A 23291-nucleotide genomic window follows, 5' to 3' on the forward strand; every position below is an offset into this window, starting at 1 on the left:
AATATGATTGTGAACATTTGTAAACATTTAAAATAAAAACTTCGCAATGTTGAATGTAAGAAACTATTTCCCAATGCAAACCACCAATAGTTTATAGGTCGTGTAGGTAAAGTAGACATTGCAACTTAAAAGAAATACTGACGGTGACCAAACCTATAATAGAAAACTATGAAGGACCCCAGCTGAGAAGCACCAACCTGCATTTAAGCCACATTACACAGTGTTACATCATAAAGTTTGTCCTATTCTGAAATGCAGAACCACAATGTCCAGGATAATAGGTGTGCATGGCTCATGCTGTAAGGTACTTTCTGACATTCAACATTAGCATTTGCATAAATTATATCCATGTATTTGGCACCATCCTCAGACATGGTTCATTGAATTTCAAATATTTGCATATTTTATTTAAATGCTTATGTTTGCGTAAAAGAGTTCAAAGAGGCATTAATTAAGAAGTAAACAACAAATTACAATATGATTTTTTTGTTTCAAATATTAATAAAAGATTTACAAATGTGTGTAAACATAGGCGGATCCAGGGGGGGGGGGGCAGGCCCCCCCTTTCATGGGAAAAATTTGGTTGATTATATAGGGAATCATTGAAGCATGACTGGAGCGGGCCCCCTCTTAGGTCAGTCAGGGCCCCCCCCCCCCCTTATTCAATTTAAGTCGTATCAAGGATTTTCCAGTCTATGAAATAATTTTGGAAAGACGTTATAATTTACCAAAAACGAATACAAGTGCTTGGATCTGGGAACAGTATATTATCTAACGTTAATATATATATGTTCCTGCTTAGATGTAAACCATTGTTTCCATGTAATCCTGCATCTAGGAAGGCTATGTCATCGCATTTTCTTCTTGCTTTTGTGCCATTTTCATTAACTTGGTATTGTATAAATTTACTTCAAAATCATTTGATTGAATGATTCGATTCACAAAACCTCATTGGTTACATAGCACGTACATATAAAATCGAGTATTAAAATATGTTTTTAGGCTACGTATCATAAATCAAATCAAATATTTTATCGGGTGTAAATTTCTATACAGATATGATACCAGCCGACCTTTACAAAAACCCAAACAAACATATTTTCTCAATGATTATATGAAATAAAACGGACTTTTACAATCCAATTGTACGAGTTTGGTATCTATTTATATCTATATTTATGTTGATATGACTATCGGCAGTATTCGGGGTTAACTCGATAGTTAAGATTACTAAATTAGATGTCGTCTTGACTAAAATACACATGAAACGATGATGAGGCATATTGACGCCGGAGCCCATGCCTTAATTGTAAATTGTTTATTTTAGCAAATGTTTAATATGTTATATATTAAATATCAGAATTCCAGTCAAGTCGGTGAACATGAATTTGAGTTTGTGTCGTCACAATGTCCCTTTATGATCTTATTTGAATGATTGCCAAGTAGAGAAATTATCCGGAATTTTATTGTGTGTCGTCACCGGAATTGTATCTATATTTTTTGCGAATTTTTTTAAATCGAAGTTGTCTCCCTTACCAGCCATTGCGCGGCATATGAGCTGTCAAAGTTTTTAAAGAACAAACCATGGCATCATTCGTAACAGAAGTTCTATCATCAGCTGGTAATTCAGATAATCAAAAATAACAACATTTCCCATTTTATATTATCTTTAGCTTTGTTGAATTTTGAATGTCAGAAAGTATATTATAACAGCCACGTACGCCTACGATATTTTTCAGCTGGTTATGGGAATGTCGTCTTTCCATATATTCCTATGGATAGAAACAATTGCCTGTGCTTGGGGAGTACCCTTATAAATAGGAATTCAAGACACATCGCCTCCGTCTTCGAGACAAATCGGTGAAAGACCTAGTCCAAATAATTATGACGTCTGGCAAGGCTATTTTATTTTTTTCTGGGATTCAAAGGAAGGCGTCCCAGAAAAAAATAAAATAGCCTTGCCAGACGTCATAATTTTTTGGACTATGAAAGACCTAGCAACACCCAATATTGGCTATTGGTGTGTTGCCTTAGAAAGACTGAACATTTGATATAGACGATACATGTACACTATTCACTAAATACAGACAGCAAATTTGTTTACATTCCATTTGAATAAAAAATTGGGCGTGAATATGAAGGCCTACATGTAGAGCATGAATGTGTGAGATACAAAATTGTATTGGGCATGAATGGACCTTATACCGGTAGAACCAGACATCCCACTGGCAGAAACAGAAACAAATCCAAATGTTTTGGTTTTTTTCTTTTCCCTTTTTCACTGTAGCAGATCTACAGTTAAGAACAAATTGCAGATTTGTCCACCATTGAAATAGCATGAACAGTGTTCTCCCTAGGACGAAATGACATTCAGTGCCTTCATAATATTTTCGTAGATCCCACAGCATCTTAATTAAGACATATATTGTAACTGTAAATCTGCTCTCAAAATCAAACTATCTGATGAGTTTATCTGCTTTTGAACAAGAATCTGACCAGTCTATCCACTAGTATCTGTAACTGAATATCACTTTTCCTTATACTGTACTTGTATTTTTTTCTCAGGTACTTATTTTTCGTGAATTGTGTATTTCAAGCAAGTTTGATGGTATTTATATTCGCGACTTTATTATTATTGCCTTTCAGTTAATCAGTTAAAAGATTTGATTTAGATTCGTGTGTATTTATTTCGCGATAATAAACCAACCGTGAAATTCATGAAAATAAATACAAAGCGAAAATAATTAAAGAATATAATTTTAAATTAGCAAATAATTAGGAAATATGATTGTGAACATTTGTAAACATTTAAAATAAAAACTTCGCAATGTTGAATGTAAGAAACTATTTCCCAATGCAAACCACCAATAGTTTATAGGTCGTGTAGGTAAAGTAGATATTGCAACTTAAAAGAAATACTGACGGTGACCAAACCTATAATAGAAAACTATGAAGGACCCCAGCTGAGAAGCACCAACCTGCATTTAAGCCACATTACACAGTGTTACATCATAAAGTTTGTCCTATTCTGAAATGCAGAACCACAATGTCCAGGATAATAGGTGTGCATGGCTCATGCTGTAAGGTACTTTCTGACATTCAACATTAGCATTTGCATAAATTATATCCATGTATTTGGCACCATCCTCAGACATGGTTCATTGAATTTCAAATATTTGCATATTTTATTTAAATGCTTATGTTTGCGTAAAAGAGTTCAAAGAGGCATTAATTAAGAAGTAAACAACAAATTACAATATGATTTTTTTGTTTCAAATATTAATAAAAGATTTACAAATGTATGTAAACATAGGCGGATCCAGGGGGGGGGGGGGGGGCAGGCCCCCCCTTTCATGGGAAAAATTTGGTTGATTATATAGGGAATCATTGAAGCATGACTGGAGCGGGCCCCCTCTTAGGTCAGTCAGGGGGCCCCCCCTTAGGAAAAGTTCTGGATCTGCCACTGGTAAACATGGGGCAATAGGAAATCAGTTTATCTACACATCTTATGGCAGATCACTCGAAAAAAAGGAAAAATCTTGCCTGCTTTTTATTTAAAAATTATTAAAGAAACACCAAATCTTCGTATAATACAACATTTATCCACTATCGACAATTAATTTTTTAGATATATATTTAAAACTCCTACATGTCTTAGCAAGCCTCGCGTTTTAAATTTAAAAATGAAACTGTCTCGAGTGGATAAATATTGTATCACACTTGATGCAGTGGTAGAATCAAATATGTATATTTACATAATAATATTTAGTTCCCATCAGGTCATACATTGTCAAATGACCATCAAAACTATTATTGAAGATCTTATGATGATTGTGTCTGGTATAAAATACACACAAAATGCTGATACAATATAGCATTATGATGAGGCTATGTATTCTTTATTTATTTGAATTTATGTTTTAGTATGTTAGCAGTTATATCAAAATTAAATATGATTATTGGTCAAATCCATGAAATAAAATTGACAGCTATAAATGCTCTTTTATCATGTTTATAGGGAACTAAAGATAAATTATTATGAATAATATTTTAAATGTTGTTGTATTTGTATTTGCATTGGCATTTTTCATTTCCTCAGAGATGATAAATTGATTTGACCCATTACTTTTGGTCATGGTACATTGACTATGGACATGTTGGATGCATGTTATGCACAGTATGTTTCAAAGTCATGAAATGTTTTAATTTTCATCATTTGCATTATACTATCAAAATTACAGACAGACTCAACATACATTTTACATGTACAACAATGTACCTCTGTGTTAGCCATGTTAACAGTTTTGCTGTTTGTTTTTCTCTTTTTCTTGTAATATATAATAGATAGAGAATTGTGAACAGAGAAAGAATCTGCTGCATTTTACAAGATCTACATGATTTTTCCTGACTATATTTACCCGGTACATTGTGTATATGGTTTTAGTCCAGTCAATCTAGCATAAATTTGACCCTAACCCGAAAGTAATTGCAACAGAAGATTTTAAAGTTGTAATCTTTAGCATTATACCCCAAATGTACACAGAAAAAAGTCCCATAAAATCTAACTTGAGGAAAACTAAAAAAATCACCATTTAAAATTCCTATGGAGATTTGCATTGAAAAGGGAGATAACTCTTGCAAAAAAGGCAGAAATATCAATTAAAATTGATACAAAATTATATTTTTACCACTTCTGTTCATCAGAATGTATGTATTCTTGATTTTTTAGCGGTCTTTAGAGTATAACAAAAAACTCTAAAGGTGTTTTCATATCTTTTATCAAGCTATAATCTCGATTTCGTAATTCATTAGTTCACCATTTATTGAATTTTTCAACATGTCAAGGTAAAGAATCGCAAATTTAATCAAAATAAATAAGCATGTATTCTTCTTTTTGTGGGTTAAAGTTTCTTAAGATAGGTAAGTTGCTGAAAAAATATAATATGCAGGTATAAACAATACCAATTTTTCACATTTTTTTTCTCGAAATGGTCACAAAGCTTCAAATTTGCAATTTCTTGAATGAAAAATGCACGAAAAAAATAAAACTACCCATAACATTTCGGTTTTGTACATTTCATGAGTAGAAGATTATATAATTTAGTCAAATACAAACTTACAACCCCATCAAAGTATCATACTATACCTAAATTTCAAGAAAAACAACCAAAAACTTACCGAAAATGACTCATTTTTGTAAGAGTTATCTCCCCTTCCAATGTTAATTTCCATAGGAAATTAAAAATGTTGATTTTGATTTTTCCTCAAGTTAGATTTTATGGGACTTTTTTCTGTGTATATAAAGGGCATAATGCTATAGATTAGAACTAAAACATTTTCTGTTGCAATTAGTTTGAGGTAAAATCTTAGTTTGACTGGACTATTTGGAGCCTCTTTATATTTACATCTTTTTATCTTTATTTCTAAAGGTAAGCTGGAAACTCAGGAGATCCAGGGAAAAATAGAGGTGTTGAATAAAAAGTTGACAGACATGAAGATGCAAGTCCATGATTCTATCCATCAACAGTATGTCAACTTTCTACCACGTCTTAAAACAGCACAGACCCTATCTGATAATGTGGGTAGTTTATCAAAGGAGATGACAGAAGTGGCTGATAAGATTGAGAATGAGGTAAAGGGATTTATTTGAAGATATGTATTATGACTAAAAAGTTGTAGATAATCGATCTGGAGATATGAACTTCTTAAATTTGAAGATCCAAAGGCTTTAAGAATTTCATTGGCTTTGCAATAGTTCTTTTTTTTAAAGTAAATATAATTTAATGAAAAATTGACAACAGCATGACAAAAAAAACCCCAGACCAATAGACATATAAAATTACAAAAACAACATAAAAACTTGATCAAAAACTGAGCAAAAACTTAATACTACCATAAACCATGGCCAGGGTAAGCAGATTCTGCTCCACACTATGCACTCATCATGTTTAAATTATACTCATGTCAGACTAAGTTCAAACTAGGTCTTGATTATATTAATTAAACAGAACACAAAAATGAACAATGTTTGTAAATAAATCTAAAATCCAGGCAAATCACTTTAATGTCATAAATGTGATTGTGGACAAAAATTACATTTCACCTGTTTTAGAAGTATAGATTGTATAATCAAGACGATTGATATTTTATTTGCAGATTAAAAGTCAGCTGAATATGTCAACTGGAGTATTTCAGACATTGAACACACAGTATCAGGAAGCATCTGAAGTCCTTGTTGTTTTAGATAAAATTGTTCAGATCCAGAATACACTGGAAACTGCTACCTTAGCCAACAAGTCCAAAGATTTCGCAAAGGCTGCTGATGCTTTGCTTGAAATTCAGGTTTCTCTTAACAAGCCAATCACTGAAGATGATAGTGAAATTAAAATTTTATCAGCTCTTCATGAAGAAAGTTGTGTTCAGAAGGAAAAGTTTTTATTTGATTTAGGTGATCAGTGGAAAGAATTGATAGTTTGGGATGTTACAAAAGTTAGTGAAAAGACTGGGGAGATAATTTGTAAATTAAAATTAGAAAAAAATGCTGACAGCTTAGAAAGCCTCCGTGGAATTGTTATTGCCATGCATAAATTTGGAATTCTTGAATCCAAAATACAGCATTTTGGAAACCAGCTTTTGACCTATATTTTGAACCCTTTGATAACAGATTCAGATTGTCAGGTTGCTATAAGTCCTAATAGTAGTACTGTACAAGTACGGTACATTTCAGGAAACAAGCAAAGTACTTACCAGAACCCCAAAGAAGTATTCTCAAATTTTGGAAATATTTTACACCTATTAAATGATTGCTTTTTGAAATTGTTCAATGTAGAAAAAGATGGAGGCAAACAACGATATCCAAATCTTATGGAATTGTTAGGGAGAGCCATATCAAGTAAGGTGCTAGAACTTATCAAGGAATGTTTAAAGGCAGCCATTCCCACCAATAATAGTGAATTAGAGAGCTTCAAAGATATTGTCTTAATGACTGACACAGTGCACTGCAAATGGGTGGAAATACATTTCATACCACCTTCCAACAATGTTCTTGTTGATTTTATTCAAAATATTAATGTTTTATTTGCTAACAAGAAATGTCAGGCAATTTTAGAAAGAGCAAGAAAACTGATGACAACAGAAATTCATAATACTGTTAAAGTGTCCAGTGATAAACCCTTGGGAGAATTACCTCCGCTAGGTCCTGATGGTGGAGGGGGAAAGAAGAAAAGAAAACTGGACTTAGCTAATGAAGTACATCTGAGTTCTAACACTTTCCGTTTACCAGAATGCCATATTAGGTAAGCCATTGGTATATATATACATGTATCTTTTTAAGGTATTGTTTCTGCTAGGTCATGTTCACAGGGTGACTGCACTTTATCTACTGCCCAGCTATATAAAGGGCCCCAAAATGACCAGTTTTACAGGTCATTTTGGAGCCCTTTATAGCTTGCTGTTCAGTGAGAGCTGAGGCTTTGTGGCTATACATGTATGTATAATTAATAACTTTTTATACATATTGAGTTTGACTACATGTATGTTGGATTGAGAGTTGTCTCGTTTGCACTCATTCCACATCTTCTTGTTTATAAAGTAAATGTACTTAAAAAAGAATTGCAGTTTTAATTCATCAAAATAATTCTTTTCTTTATTAATACAGCCATGAGTTGGCAGTCAACTCAGTGAAATGATAAAATTACACTAACTTGCATGTACATTTTTGCATTTATCTTTGACAGACAAGAAATATATGTATTCTAATCTAATCTTTAATAAAAACCATGCCAAGATTTTGCTTTTTAAGATATAAAATATTCACCTCTCGGCTTTACTGTTATGATAATTACATGTATTGTGTCATTTTGCATGATTTGTGATAATTTTACTATTTTTATTTTTTTGTTATTTAGTGTATGTGTGCAGGAGTTGATGAATGTAGCCTACGATACCTTGACTGAAGCCACAGAAAGTTCTGAACAATGTGCCATACAACTCTTCTTTGCTGTCAGAAATATGTTTGAGCTATTTTGCAGTGTGATCCCAACATTTCACAGAGACAGTCTTTTGAAATTTCCTCAACTAAGTGGTAAAATTTTTTTTTTTTTTTTTTATCATTAAAACTAAGTTTTATTAACATATTTACATTTGTTAATATATACATCAAATACCGATACCTTATCCCGGCCTCGTTAACATTAGTATAATACATCTAAAATTATGGTTAATTATGTTAGTACACAAATTTTCTTAAATCCGGATATAATTCATGTCTTTGCCTGAATTATTTTCTAAACTAGTATCTTTGTTTACAAAGAAGGTAGATAACACGTGCAGTGCATATATATATGGAATATAAACTAATAAGTGCTTTTTATTCAAGGAAATGTTTCCAAAATATTTGTTTTGAAAGGATTATTGATATGCCGTTATCTTTTTCTGTTGTGAATATTCGATTGATATGCAAATTTATTTAATATAATATATACATCTTTATTCTCTAGTACATGTAACTGCTCCTTGTTTCAATACTAAATTTATGATGCCCTTTTGCAGTTGCTAATTTTCATAAGTTTAAATATTATATAAAGTTAACTAAATACAAATACATCAAACACAAGAAGAACAGGGAAAATATACCAAAACACATTGAAGAAGAAAAAACAAACACAGCAATTTATTTTTGATGTCATAAACCTATGTCAATGACATTGCCATGGATTATTGATATTTAGTTACATGGACACTGTTTCATATCTTATATTAACCCCTCCTGATTTTTGCTGCGACAAATTTAACATTTTATCAAAGAGGATTTCCTATGCTTTTAGCAAATGAGAAAACAGAAAATTTATAGTCATGTAATAAATACATATAAATGTAAGACTCTGAACTAAGAACCATCACACCATTCAGCGTCTCCATAACACTATTTAAGTTTGTGCTGTCTTATAAGGATATAAACCACAAGTTACAGTCAGTCCTACAACAATGGGCAAAACTAATAGCATAAAATATGCTACATAATCTTGCATATCTTAATACGTATAAATTGTTATTTTCAGCTATTTTTCATAACAACTGTATGTTTATTGCCCATCACCTGATGACATTAGGGCACCAGTTCAGTAAAAATCTACCAACCAACATAAGTTCAACCTTTGTTGATCTGGTTCCCAAAGTAAGAAAACTGGGTGCTGAACATTTTCTGCAGCAGCTAGCTCAACAGAAGAAGATAATGACTGTATATCTGGAAGGTGCTAAAGGTTAGTTTAAAAAAACATGACAAAAAGACCTGCTATTTGTTATTATAATGTTTATTTTGTGCAACATTTTTGTAGCTATATACATCAGTCAGGGGTACTACTTGTGCAAGTTATTTTTATTTACTTGAAGAAGTAAAAAAAAATATACTTATAAAAGTTAATTAAAGTGTTTGAATAATCTACCCTTAATTTTCTCAAAAATTTACTTATACAAGTAAAAAAAATAATATAATCTCACCAAAATTTTCAAGTTTTGAGATGTGAAATCATGCCTTTAATAATTTTTCTTAGGTTAGCTCATAATTTTTTTTATTAAAGTTCATTGTTTCATTTCATTAATTCAACAAAGAAACTGATTGCGTAAAGATCTTAAGTATTTGCACAAAGCCTTCAAAAATTGCTCCTTTGGGGCTTGTAAATGACCTGTGTTCTGAAGATAACAGACAAATGGGATTTTCATTGTATATGAAATTACACACAAATGATTAGTAAAGACATCTGCAATTGGCATACAAATTAAAATTCTATTAAAGCCAAGAAATTCTTGAAATTTAAGAAATGAAGATAAGATGACTTTTCACTTCTATAAGTAAAAAAATCTAAATGTCTAAGGGACATAACTAAGTCAATTTTTTACCTTTAAAAGTAAATAAAATTAACTTGTATAGGTATCCTACAAATTAACTTATGTAAATATGATTTTTTTTTACATCTTCAAGTAAATGAAAATTACTTGTACAAGTAGTGCCCCTGACTGTACATGTAGGACAATAAGGAAAAGTTAACCAAAGCAAGATTTATTATGAATATTGAATTAAACTTTGTAATAATAATGGAACGATTCATTGATTGATTTGTTTTATTTCCTTTCAATAGGTGTGCATGCTATTAAAATGATATATTTCATAATGATCAGTCAACAATTTAATTTTAACAACTTACTTTAATGTAGCTGTACATGTATCTTTAATCATTTATTTGTGCAGAATTGATTAAATCTGAGAAATTTATTTCATTTTGATTGATCATAATTTGATTAGATCTCAAATTTTGTCATGATTGTAAACTTAACATACTTATATTTTGAGAAAGGAGATCATTTTCAAAATATTTATAGTAACTTAACAAGGAATTGAAATTCAACACATTGTTTTCAAACATTGGAAAGAAATTACACAAAGGACAAGGTCATAAATACTTGATTGCTAAAAACCAATACAAGCAAGATGAATGATCTGATACAAAATCATTAGAGAATCATAACAAATGCAATTCCAGAAGTTCTTACTCCTGGATTTTGGGAACCCAGTTAAATCTATAAAAGAAATTAGTTCCAGGAAGTCAGAAATCATTTCATATTTTATGTTAGTTCATAAAAGGATTGCAGTACATGTATTTCAAACACTAAACCACAGTTTATTTACTTATTCGAAATAGCTTTATAAACACCACATTTTTTAGGAAACTTTTTGAACATGCATTTGAATGTCAAAAACAATTGTGGTGTTTGTACATGTTGTATGGTGTTTTTATACCCCTACTACGATAGTAAAGGGGCATTATGTTTTCTGGTCTGTGCCTCCGTTGGTTCGTTTGTCCGTGCGTCCATTCGCCCCATTTCAGGTTTAAGTTTTTGGTCAAGGTAGTTTTTGATGAAGCTGAAGTCCAATCAACTTGAAACTTAGTACGCTTGTTGCTTATGATATGATCTTTCTGATTTTAAAGCCAAATAAGTTTTTTACTTAATTTCACGGTCCATTAAACATGGAAAATGATAGTGCAAGTGGGGCATCCGTGTACTTAGGACACATTCTTGTTGTTTCTACTTTCTTTATAAGCTCATGACAGATTTAATTCCCCCTTCTTCTGATTTTACTGACATTCATTCTACTGTTTGTTACATGTACATGTATGCACAGAAACTGACCATTTATATTTTATAATAATTAACATGATTAAGTATATTTTACTTCCTGAGTTCCGTAAGGATTCCTGTCTAATTTTGGAAAGAGAAGAAGTGTTCTCTTTAAAATACAGAGTAAAGATCAATTTTGCTTGTATTTCTGATAAAATTATGTGAAATATTAAAGATAAAATATCACCTTTTATATTAAAATGTTTCAGGTTTTGTAAATGTTTCTGATGAGCAGGTTTACTTTGATGCAGAGAAGTCAATAAAACAGACATTATTCCAGTTCCAGCATCTTCAGAAAGTGTGGCAGGAAGTTCTTCCTGGGTCTATTTATAGAAAAGCTGTTGGTAAGATTGTTGACAATTGCAAGCACAAAAAGTTTGTCAATAGAAAAAATACATTGATATGCAAATAAAATTATGTTATCATATGACATGAATGAAAACATATTAGTGCCTAAGCTGGGACCACTCATCCTTGATGAAATAATGCTTTTAGTGAACTTACAGATGGGAAAATAGAAAAGTGTTAGTTTTACAAGTCAAGTTGTATTTACATGATTTATTAGTTTTTGACAGGTAGTTTTTACCACCAAAGTCTTTTTTGCCTCCCTGAGAAAAAATTTGTTTGATGTTTATACAGCAGCATTGGTGGCAATAACAAATTTTATAAGACTGTATATTTCTGATATATACTTGATAATTCTAATCTCATATATACCAAAAATGTACCAACGCATTTTGTGCAATTGTCTGTCTTCATGGTCTAGAATGTAACCATTGTCCCTGATCTCAACTTGACAAATTTCCTATTGTTCCTGTGGTTGTGCATCCATCTCTATCATGTTTTAATTAAGTATAAGGCAGTTTACCCATGATGTTGTAGTCACATGAACTCTTACCTTAAGCTTAGAACAGAGCCATTTTAATACCCTTTTTAGTTAAATGGTAAACATAGTGAAATAGAGTTTTAACCCAAATTTAAGGAGTCACTTAAATTGGAAATTTGAAAGTTTAAACTAAGAACTGAAGTTCTTGTTGCAAGGAGTAATTGGACAGCTATAATTGGTTCACCTCACTTTTCATGGTTGAATGATCAACATTAAGTATTTGGTGCATCGCCGCATGTCTTGGATACTTGAAGCAATAGGTCATCACAATGAGCTGTAGTGAAAGGTGTGCATGTCTGTCTGTCTCACATTTCACCAACCTATTCATCATTTTCATATTTTATTGATCAATTCTAAGTTTTTGTAATTTAGGGGATTTCACTGATGCTGTAAGCTTTTTGTGTGTGTTTACTGTACCCCTACCTAATTAAAAAATGTCAACCAGGAATCGCAAGAATACATCACAGTTATACAGATCAACCACCATGCCTAACTCATTTGTATTATTTGAATTTATGAAAAGAATATCTTAAAAATAGAAAAAAAGATACTGGTATGTAAAACATCTTTTGTAAATCCAATAATGAAGAAAATAATATAAATATATATATTATCATGTTATCATTTTTGTATAATTCCTACTTTATACAGTATATTATCAATATTTTAGGAACTCTAATGAATGGAGTGATATCAGACATTGTAGCAAGTATTGTGATATTGGAGGATATATCATCAGATGATGCTAAACATCTAGGTAGCCTCCTGACCTTGATACAGGATAAAGCTGGAGGTCTGTTCGAAGCATCAGATGAAGAAGGAATTAATGTGAAAGTAGAACTACAAAGAAACGTTCCAAAATGGCTAAGATTTGGTGAACTCATTTCAATACTCAATGCTAGCTTGTTAGAAATAGCAGATAGATGGGCTGATGGTAAAGGTCCTCTTGCCAATGAATTTTCAGCAACAGAAGTTAAGCAGATGATTAGAGCATTGTTTCAGAACACTGAAAGGAGAGCTAACATTCTAACTAAAATAAAATAAAGAATATATATTATATTTGGGAATTATTTTATTTTGTCTCATCTTCAGTGATGTCAGTGAAAGTCATACAATGCAAGACATTAGAATCCTTATGATATCTCAGTGTTTTCCCCATATGCTTTTTAGCAGCATGGTGCTGTGATGCTATATATATATTGCTTGTGTATGATGTAATCTTTTCTGAAATGATTTTCTTTCTGTGAAAATGTATAGATTGTATTAATATTAATGTGATGCTTTGATTTTTCAAACAAAGTTGTCATTTCGAAACTTGTTTTTTATCGAGCCTGCTACTTTTGTCGCAGAAAGCTGGACATAAGGATAGTAATCTGGGGGCGGAGTTAGCTAACTTCTTAAAAGCTTTATATTTTAGAAGGTAGAAGACCTGGATTCTTCAAACTTGGTATATAGATGCCTCATGTTGCAAAGTTTCTATCTGCTACATGTCCATTGTCCATTGTCCTTGACCTCATTTTCATTGTTCAGTGACTACTTGCCAAAATTTTTTTTTTAATTATTAATTTCTCTCCCATTATAAGTAAAAGGATAACTATATTTAGCATGTGCATACCTAGAGATGTCCTCATGCCAATCAGACCGTGTTCACTTGACCTCAACCTCATTTCATTGATCAGTGAACAAGGTTAAGTATTGGTGGTCAAGTCCATATCTAAGATATCATAAGCAATAGGTCTATTATTAGCTCACCTGGCCTAAAAGACCATGTGAGCTTTTCTCATCACTTGGCGTCCGTCGTCGTCGTTGTCTGTCGTCGTTAACAATTTTTCAAACATCTTCTCCTCTGAAACTACTGAATGGATTTTGATGAAACTTAGCATGATTGTTCCTTAGAGTATCCCGCACAAAGTGTGCTAGATTTTTGATCCGTCAAAAAACATGGCCGCCGTTACTTAAAATAGAACATAGGGGTCAAATGCAGTTTTTGGCTTATATCTCAAAAACGAAAGCATTTAGAGCAAATCTGACATGGGTAAAAATGTTCATTAGCTCAAGATCTATCAGCCCTGAAATTTTCAGATGAATCAAACAAACCATTGTTGGGTTGCTGCCACTTAATTGGTAATTTTAAGGAAATTTTGCAGTTTTTGGTCATTATCTTGAATATTATTAAAGATACAGATAAACTGTTAATAGCAAAAATGTTAAGCTAAGTAAGATCTACAAATAAGTTAATATGACCAAAATTGTCAATTGACCCCTTAAGGGGTTTAAATATTGTCCTTTAATGACAATTTTTCACAATTTGTTCCATCAGATTTGCTAACTTTAAAAAATCTTCTCCTCTGAAACTACTGAATGGATTTGGATGAAACTTAGCATGATTGTTCCTTAGATTATCCTGCACAAAGTGTGTGCTTCGCTTTTTGATCCGTCAAAAAACATGGCCGCCGTTACTTAAAATAGAACATAGGGGTCAAATGCAGTTTTTGGCTTATATCTCAAAAATGAAAGCATTTAGAGCAAATCTGACAAGGGGTAAAATGTTCATTAGGTCAAGATCTATAAGCCCTGAAATTTTCAGATGAATCAAACAACCCATTGTTGGGTTGCTGCCACTTAATTGGTAATTTTAAGGAAATTTTGCAGTTTTTGGTCATTATCTTGAATATTATTATAGATACAGATAAACTGTTATAGCAAAAATGTTAAGCAAAGTAAGATCTACAAATAAGTCAATTTGACCAAAATTGTCAATTGACCTCTTAAGGAGTTATTGCTCTTTAAAGACTTGTTTCACAATTTGTTCATCATGTTGACTTACTTTAAAAAATCTTCTCTTTTGAAACTGCTGTATCAATTTCAGCCAAACTTAGGCTAAATGAGTTTCAGAGTATCTAGTATAAATTTTATATTTCATTTCCTTGTATGTCAAGAAACATAGCTCCAATGGCTAAAATAGAACATAGGAGAAAATGATTTTTTTTTGCTTTTGAAGAAAATAGGACGATTCAAAGAACATTTAAATAAATTGAAAAGCCAAAATAATCATTGATGAGAGATTAAACCAAAAAAATTCAGGTGAGCGATTCAGGCTCTTGAGAGCCGCTTGTATTCTTTATGGGAGGACTGTAAGGTGTACATGTCTAACTGGCAGGTGTCATCTGACCTTGACCTCATTTTCATAGTTCAGTGGTTATAATTAATTTTCTGAGTTTTGGTATTATTTCTACACTACATGTATATGCAATAGGTCAATGATAGGTCAACTATATTTGGTGTATGGAAATATTTAAAGATGTACATGTCAGTCTCACCTGTTTTATTTGAACTTGACCTCATTTTCACGGTTCATTTCTCAGTGTTAAAATTTTGTGTTTTGATCTTGTTTTTCTTAATATATAAACAATAGGTCATTTATATTTATTGTATGGAAGATTTTTAAGCTGTACTATTTGCATGGCAAAGTTCACCAGGCCTTGACATCATTTTCCTTGGTCAATGGTTAGTTTTCTTTGTTAAGTCTGTTTCTTAGAATTTAGACATCTATATGTAGTGTATTGAATGATTGTATGGTGAACAGGTATTTCTTGTTTGGTTCATATGATGATGACTACCTTTCTTGGGTCTCATAATATGTGAATATGTGAAAGTTGAAGTAAAGATTTATATTTAGGACTATCAACATAATATAAATGATTAGTAAAGAAGGCGAGACATTTCAGCATGTGCACTCTTGTTGGGATTTTATATTATGTTTATTTGGAGAAAAATTTTATTTGGCAGAATGGTGTTAACTATTTAGTATTTTGGATGATTGTTGAGCTGAATAATACATATCCTTTTACGTATTATTAATGATCTGATTTATCTATCTTGAATTAAACCTTTGACCTAATTTCAACCCCTTCTCCCCCAATCCCGCCTGTAGGCGTGATGGTGACAACTATTCTTACCATTATTGATGGCCCGTATGACCCTCCAAACTTTGTTTGAACTGCCCCAGCTGAACTGTCATGATAGCAGGGACTGCAGCCCAGCAGTTCATGGTCCATGAACTCTTCTCAGATGTATGTTTATGAAAATATGGCAAGATGAAAACCGTTTAAGAGTTCAAAATCGGAAAAAAGTGAAAAGTAGCCAAAATCAGGTGGTGGTGGGCATTTTTTGATGGCCACAGCGTAACTGGTATGGATTGTAGGTATAAACTTTTATCACAAATGCATGCATAAGTGGAACGGGAACACAACGAGATGTAATATGGCCAATAGGAATCTAATCTAAAATCTAGGTCACCGTTTTGTAAAAAAATCCCTAAAAACGGACATTTAGGGAGACCTGACTTGACAATATTAATTCCACAGCAAGACACTTAAGTCCCATTTACTGATAGTAAGCACGAAAGGACTGCTGTAACTATAGGGTAATACATGAATGACAAAGAAACACAGTATGGTCAATGTCGTATTTAAATCGAAAAAAAAAACCAGGAAATTACAATTTTTCCGTAGAGGTGGTTGTTTGTATGTGTTTGCTCTTAACATTTCCTTGGAGTTTGATTTAATCTGAAATGAATTTTTGCATAGTAGACAGTACATAATTGCTACATAATCTTTCTGAAAACCACAAAACTCCTTCTTTATCTGTTGGATTTAAGCTTTTTTTTTTTAAACATTTCAAAGCTTCGTAACGAGCTATCATACGATACGGGTTTTTTCTTCTTCAGAAAACCCAATTTTCAAGAAGATCTTGAGTTGAATTTCTGTGAATATCTGTCCTTTTGGATTTTTCTACCAATAGGAATATATATCGTGAAACTATGTAACTATGATTGAACGAACTCTCATCCGTCGCTATCAACCTAATTGGTAATAAATATTTCGACATTTTGGATTGTTTTATGATTTTTTTGATAAGGAAATAATTTCTTTATAGTTTTTCTTGATCTTAAGGTGCTATTAGAATGTTTGTTTGCAAATTTTTGGTCCTCATTGTTCTTCTACAGTCGGACTGTATTTGACCTTTTAACATTTTTGATTCGATCGTCACTTACAATTCTGATATAGGCCTAATATTATGATGGTTTAACTTGTTATAGACTCTTTTAAATATATCACATTAATGTAATATTGTTACTTCATGATCGCATTTGTCGATTGAAAAAAAAACCTACAAGATGCACGTAGTATACGTCGGTGAAACGAAAGGAAGACTTAACAAACGTATGTGCTGTCATAGATCAGACATTTTAATCAGCCCGATCATTCCATTGTTTCTATGACAGTTCGCATTATCGGATAAAATATACCATAACAATCCTAATCTTGCAACGCCTCATCGCAGACAAAACGAGGACTACTGGATTAGACAATTGGGAACTGCGACAACATATGGTTGCAATGACAAAATTGATGGTATAGGTATTCTATCTAGTCCTTCGTGTAGCTCGGTGAATGTGACGAATATTTGCTCTTCAACTTTTTAATTGTTTGGCTTTATAAATATTTTGATATGAGCGTCACTGATGAGTCTTATGTAGACGAAACGCGCGTCTGGCGTACTAAATTATAATCCTAGTACCTTTGATAACTATTTACACCACTGGGTCGATGCCACTGCTGGTGGACGTTTCGTCCCCGAGGGTATCACCAGCCCAGTAGTCAACACTTCGGTGTTGACATGAATATCAATAATGTGGTCATTATAATAAATTTCCTGTTACAAAACTATGATTTTTTTCCAAAAACTAAGGATTTTCTTATCCCCTCATAGATTACCTTAGCCGTATTTGGCACAACTTTTCGGAAATTTTGATCTTCAATGCTCTTCAACTTTTTAATTGTTTGGCTTTATAAATTTTTTGATATGAGCGTCACTGATGAGTCTTATGTAGACGAAACGCGCGTCTGGCGTACTAAATTATAATCCTGGTACCTTTGATAACTATTTACACCACTGGGTCGATGCCACTGCTGGTGGACGTTTTGTCCCCGAGGGTATCACCAGCCCAGTAGTCAACACTTCGGTGTTGACATGAATATCAATAATGTGGTCATTTTAATAAATTTCCTGTTACAAAACTATGATTTTTTTCCAAAAACTAAGGATTTTCTTATCCAAGGCATAGATTACCTTAGCCGTATTTGGCACAACTTTTCGGAATTTTTGATCCTCAATGCTCTTCAACTTTTTAATTGTTTGGCTTTATAATTTTTTTATATGAGCGTCACTGATGAGTCTTATGTAGACGAAACGCGCGTCTGGCGTACTAAATTATAATCCTGGTACCTTTGATAACTATTTACACCACTGGGTCGATGCCACTGCTGGTGGACGTTTCGTCCCCGAGGGTATCACCAGCCCAGTAGTCAACACTTCGGTGTTGACATGAATATCAATAATGTGGTCATTTTAATAAATTTCCTGTTACAAAACTATGATTTTTTTCCAAAAACTAAGGATTTTCTTATCCCAATCATAGATTACCTTAGCCGTATTTGGCACAACTTTTCGGAATTTTTGAACCTCAATGCTCTTCAACTTTTTAATTGTTTGGCTTTATAAATTTTTTGATATGAGCGTCACTGATGAGTCTTATGTAGACGAAACGCGCGTCTGGCGTACTAAATTACAATCCTGGTACCTTTTATAACTATTTACACCACTGGGTCGATGCCACTGCTGGTGGACGTTTTGTCGCCGAGGGTATCACCAGCCCAGTAGTCAACACTTCGGTGTTGACATGAATATCAATAATGTGGTCATTTTAATAAATTTCCTGTTACAAAACTATGATTTTTTTCCAAAAACTAAGGATTTTCTTATCCAAGGCATAGATTACCTTAGTCGTATTTGGCACAACTTTTTGGAATTTTTGATCCTCAATGTTCTTCAACTTTTTAATTGTTTGGCTTTATAAATATTTTGATATAAGCGTCACTGATGAGTCTTATGTAGACGAAACGCGCGTCTGACGTACTAAATTATAATCCTGGTACCTTTGATAACTATTTACACCACTGGGTCGATGCCACTGCTGGTGGACGTTTCGTCCCCGAGGGTATCACCAGCCCAGTAGTCAACACTTCGGTGTTGACCTGAATTATCAATAATGTGGTCATTTTAATAAATTTCCTGTTACAAAACTATGATTTTTTTCCAAAAACTAAGGATTTTCTTATCCAAGGCATAGATTACTGTTTTGGACGTATCGATAATAGTAAACACAAAAGCGTCTTCAATGTTCGTAAGCTTTACTAGTCTAATATATACAAGAGAGACGTCGGCAAGTGACGACGTTGCGGGCCTATTGTTACGTAAAATGGCGGTAAAACGTTAAACAAATAAAAGAGTATAAAGTAACTATAACTAATTCACAACATTCTGGGGGCCGCAAAATGCAATTACTGTTCATGTATGATATTTTGTTCATAAAAAGGGTATTGAAAAAACACTTCTAACAATTAAAGTTCATATTTCCAGTGGCACCAGTTTCACAATTGGTCTCGTGTTAATCAGTCCATTTGGTGTACGTAGTTTGACTGCTCTTACGACTGCATCCTTCCCGGTGATCAAATCTTCTATAACAGCTAGTTTCCACATCATTCTCGGTGAATTGTCCATGATTTGTACGACGGAACCGATTTTCACATGTGCGCTTTGGTCTCCGGCGACGCGATGAAACTCTCGTAATCCGGTGAGGTATTCCATTCTCCATCGTTTTGTAAAGTGTTCAATCAAAGTTACTTTATGATTAAAACGTTTGTTTGCCTCTGGGAAATCTAAGTTAAAAATATTGTCCTCTGAATCAGAATTGTTGTCTTGCGATAATCTTCTTCCCTGCAGTAGATGTGACGGCGTTAGCGGCTCTGGATCTCGGATGTCGGACGACACATATGTAATCGGACGATCGTTGATTACACGTTCAATTTCTATCAAAGTTGTTCGTAATACGTCAGAATTTACTTGTGATTTTCCGAGCACTTTTTTCAATGTTGTTTTCGTAATTCCAACTAGTCTCTCCCACCATCCACCGTACCACGGTGCTGCTTTCGGGATAAATTTCCAATTAATTTGAATGTTCATTTCCTTCGGAATGTCATGTGAGGCGGAAACAAAGGTTGGTGCATTATCGGAATACACAGTACTTGGAATTCCTCTCCTACTAACGAATCGTCTAAACGCTAATTTGAATGATTCGATTGTCATATCTGTAACAAGTTCTAGGTGTACGGCACGAATACAAGCACATGTGAATAGGCAAATATATGATTTTGTAACAAGTCCATTATCTTTAACGAACAGTGGTCCAGCGAAATCAAGACCAGTTGTCGTAAACGGAATCATATCGGTAACTCTATCTATTGGTAGCGGAGGCGAAATTTGCTGTGGAAATGCTTTTCCGGTCACTTTTCGGCACTTCACACATTTCTGTACGATGTGGTTAACGCATTGTCTAATGGAAGGTATCCAATATGAATGGCGGATTTGCGTAATTGTCTGTCCAGCACCAGAATGTAACATCTGCAGGTGCGAGTTCAATATAACTAAGTCCGTAAATTGATTTTTCTTCGGTAGTAACACTGGAAACTTCGCGGAGTCGTCTAACTGTGAATTGTGTATGCGCCCGGCGCATCGAATGACACCTTCTATATCTATGAATAAGCGCAATTGTCTTACTAACGGTAGATTCTTGTCACGTGACGGGTTTACGAGTTGCTCCTTTTCACTACTGAATTTTACATTTTGAATATCTGTAATCCATGTACTAGTTGCGCGGTCGATTTCATCTTTCGTAATATCTTTTCCGTGTCTAGCATATTTCCTCAAGTTATACGGTCGCTTACTTTTACATATATTCACGAATTTAAACACGTAGCATGTAACTCGTAGTAACTTCTTTAATGACGAGAATCTCGATAGATAAATTATTTTCGAAATTCCATTTAATTCACACGGTTTTGTCTTTTCGCTGTCATCTGTTGTCGTTAACAAAAGAGTCTCTTGTTTAACTTGTGGGGTCCATGTGGGCCAACTGTTCTCATCTGATATCCACGACGGTCCTTGCATCCACAAAGTCGATTCTTTGAATTGCGTTGATGATATTCCTCTAGTTTGAAGGTCGGCTGGATTTGAGTCTGTTGGTACGTATTTCCAGTCGTAATTTTGTGTCGATTCTTTAATTTCTATCACACAATTCTGAACAAATCTTCCAAATGATTTAAAAGACGAAATCCAGTGCAGAACGATCTGACTGTCACTCCATAGTACTGTGCGTTGTGGTTTTAGGGTTTTCGTGAGGTTTTAGCCATTCGAGCTCCTATTACTGCAGCCATCAATTCTAGCTTTGGTAATGTCATTTTGGCGAGCGGAGCGATCCGTTTTTTTGCAATTACGAGAGAAGAAGTGTTTCCTTTACACAAGTAGGCACTGGCTCCATAAGCGCGTTGGCTGGCATCAACAAAGACATGTAATGTGATTTTCTCGTTGCTTTCGTTCTCATTTTGATCGTTGAAATAATGTCGTGCGATTTTCGTATTAACTGTTACATCTCGGATGTCATCTAAAATTTCATACCATGATTAAACTATGTTGCTAGGCAACACCTGGTCCCAATCGTATCCTTCTTTCCATAATGTTTGTACCAGTAGCTTAGCTCTTACGGTCACTGGTCCAAGAATTCCGAGTGGGTCGTAAATTGACAATGATTTACTCAATAGTTCTCTCTTTGTCGCTTGTGAATTATCAATATCTATACGATCTTCATTTAATTTCGCAAATGTCAATATGTCTGACTTCGCATCCCAACGCATCCCAAGACTTTTCGTCTCGCTATCCGTATCAAGTACGTTTGCCTTTGTAGCTTCGTTGCTAAGTTGCTTGCTATTTGATTTCCATGTTCTCAAATTAAATCCTGCATTTGTCATGAGTTCTCTAGATTCTTCAAAGAAATTTAAGGCGGCTTCTTCCGTATTAACACTTGTAAGTACGTTGTCTACATACAAATCTCGCTTGAGTATCTCAGCTGTAGCACTTGTAACCGTTGACAAATGTTTCAATAATGTAGCGTTTAGAATAAATGGCGAACATGTCGCTCCGAATAAAATTACCTTGAATCTGTAAGTCTAAAGCTCACTCTTGGGGTTGCTTGGATCTCTAAGCCAGAAAAATCGGGTGGAATCGCGGTCTTCTTCGTCTAGTCCAATTTGGAGGAATGCTTTCTCAATATCAGTTGTTAAGGCGTATTTCCCGTAGCGGAATCTTGTAAGAATATCTGTTAGCTTATTAAGCTGCGGCGGTGTAGAAGAAAGGCAATCATTTAAGCTGGGTGATTCTGAATCTTGACGACAACTGCAATCATATACTATACGTATCGGTGTAGTCGATGAATCTTTTTTCACTGGGTGGTGCGGAATATAATGTATTCGATTAGTAGTCACATCCGGGGTCTCAACCTTCTCTATAAAACCTCGAATTTCTTGGTCGTTGATTATGTTACCGTATATCTTAAGCATCTCTGGTTCTTTAGCAAGTCGGTTTATCACGTTATATGCTCTCTTTCTGGCTATCATCTCGTTGCTCGGCAACTCCGGATGTTCCTGTTTCCATGGGAACTTGGCGATGTACCTATTGTCTTTTAAATGAATGTTATTCTCTTGGTAAGTGGTCATTTCTTGTTAGTCTGTTTTCGCTTTCACTTCGCTGTCTGTTTCTGTTCCTATGGATTCGATTTCCCAAAATTTATGTATTTCACATTCTTCTAGTCTGTGTGGGGTCAAAATGTTCATAATAGATGACGTTGATTGATTATTACTGTTAGTGTTCAATTGAATAGGTCCTGATAGCAAGTATCCAACTTTGGACTGTACAGCGGTTGGTCCGAAACCTGTAATTACTCTGTCTCCAACTATATCCCAATAATAATCGGCGCCAACTAAGACTGATATATCAAAATCCTCGTCCTGTAAAGCTGGGTGGGCTAACTTCAATCCATTTAAATGCTGAAAACTCGACTGGTTCCTTGCGTAAGTATGTATCGGATAAGCAATCTGTGGTACTATAAGAACTTCAATAGGGATAAGTGTATTCGTTAGACCTTTTATACAGATAGTAGCAATTTGTAAATTTCTAACCTTCTTGTTGGATTCACCGAAACCGGATATCGTTATCGCTTCTTTCCTAGGCCTGTGTGGTCTCAGGTTCAATAAATCGGCCATCTCTTGAGTGA

At 33.8% G+C, this 23291-nt stretch overlaps 3 protein-coding genes across 3 annotated transcripts; 1 reads left to right on the top strand and 2 right to left on the bottom strand.

The window, feature by feature from the left end:
- The first annotated feature begins 1510 nt into the window (after positions 1-1510).
- On the top strand, positions 1511-13120 carry LOC134711987 (centromere/kinetochore protein zw10 homolog). The gene is made up of 7 exons (XM_063573060.1): positions 1511-1621; positions 5430-5632; positions 6157-7295; positions 7908-8083; positions 9060-9260; positions 11385-11519; positions 12732-13120. Exons 1-7 carry the CDS (start codon positions 1585-1587, stop codon positions 13103-13105), a joined length of 2265 nt encoding a protein of 754 aa, XP_063429130.1. The 5' UTR covers positions 1511-1584; the 3' UTR covers positions 13106-13120.
- Positions 13121-19534: 6414 nt separating this feature from the next.
- Positions 19535-20410, bottom strand: LOC134710909 (uncharacterized). Its single transcript, XM_063571326.1, has one exon. It carries the CDS (start codon positions 20408-20410, stop codon positions 19535-19537), a length of 876 nt encoding a protein of 291 aa, XP_063427396.1.
- Positions 20411-22188: 1778 nt separating this feature from the next.
- LOC134710910 (uncharacterized) lies at positions 22189-22734 on the bottom strand. Its single transcript, XM_063571327.1, has one exon. It carries the CDS (start codon positions 22732-22734, stop codon positions 22189-22191), a length of 546 nt encoding a protein of 181 aa, XP_063427397.1.
- Between the last annotated feature and the right edge of the window lie 557 nt (positions 22735-23291).

Source organism: Mytilus trossulus, chromosome 3 (assembly GCF_036588685.1).
Source record: "Mytilus trossulus isolate FHL-02 chromosome 3, PNRI_Mtr1.1.1.hap1, whole genome shotgun sequence".
Classification (NCBI taxonomy): domain Eukaryota; kingdom Metazoa; phylum Mollusca; class Bivalvia; order Mytilida; family Mytilidae; genus Mytilus; species Mytilus trossulus.

Coding starts and splice junctions, on each gene's coding strand:
- LOC134711987 (XM_063573060.1), top strand. CDS start 1,585: ATGGCATCATTCGTAACAGAAGTTCTATCATCAGCTG. Junction 5,633..6,156: donor CTGATAAGATTGAGAATGAG/GTAAAGGGATTT, acceptor TTTTATTTGCAG/ATTAAAAGTCAGCTGAATAT. Junction 11,520..12,731: donor TATTTATAGAAAAGCTGTTG/GTAAGATTGTTG, acceptor TCAATATTTTAG/GAACTCTAATGAATGGAGTG.
- LOC134710909 (XM_063571326.1), bottom strand. CDS start 20,410: ATGATTCCGTTTACGACAACTGGTCTTGATTTCGCTGGACCACTGTTC.
- LOC134710910 (XM_063571327.1), bottom strand. CDS start 22,734: ATGACCACTTACCAAGAGAATAACATTCATTTAAAAGACAATAGGTAC.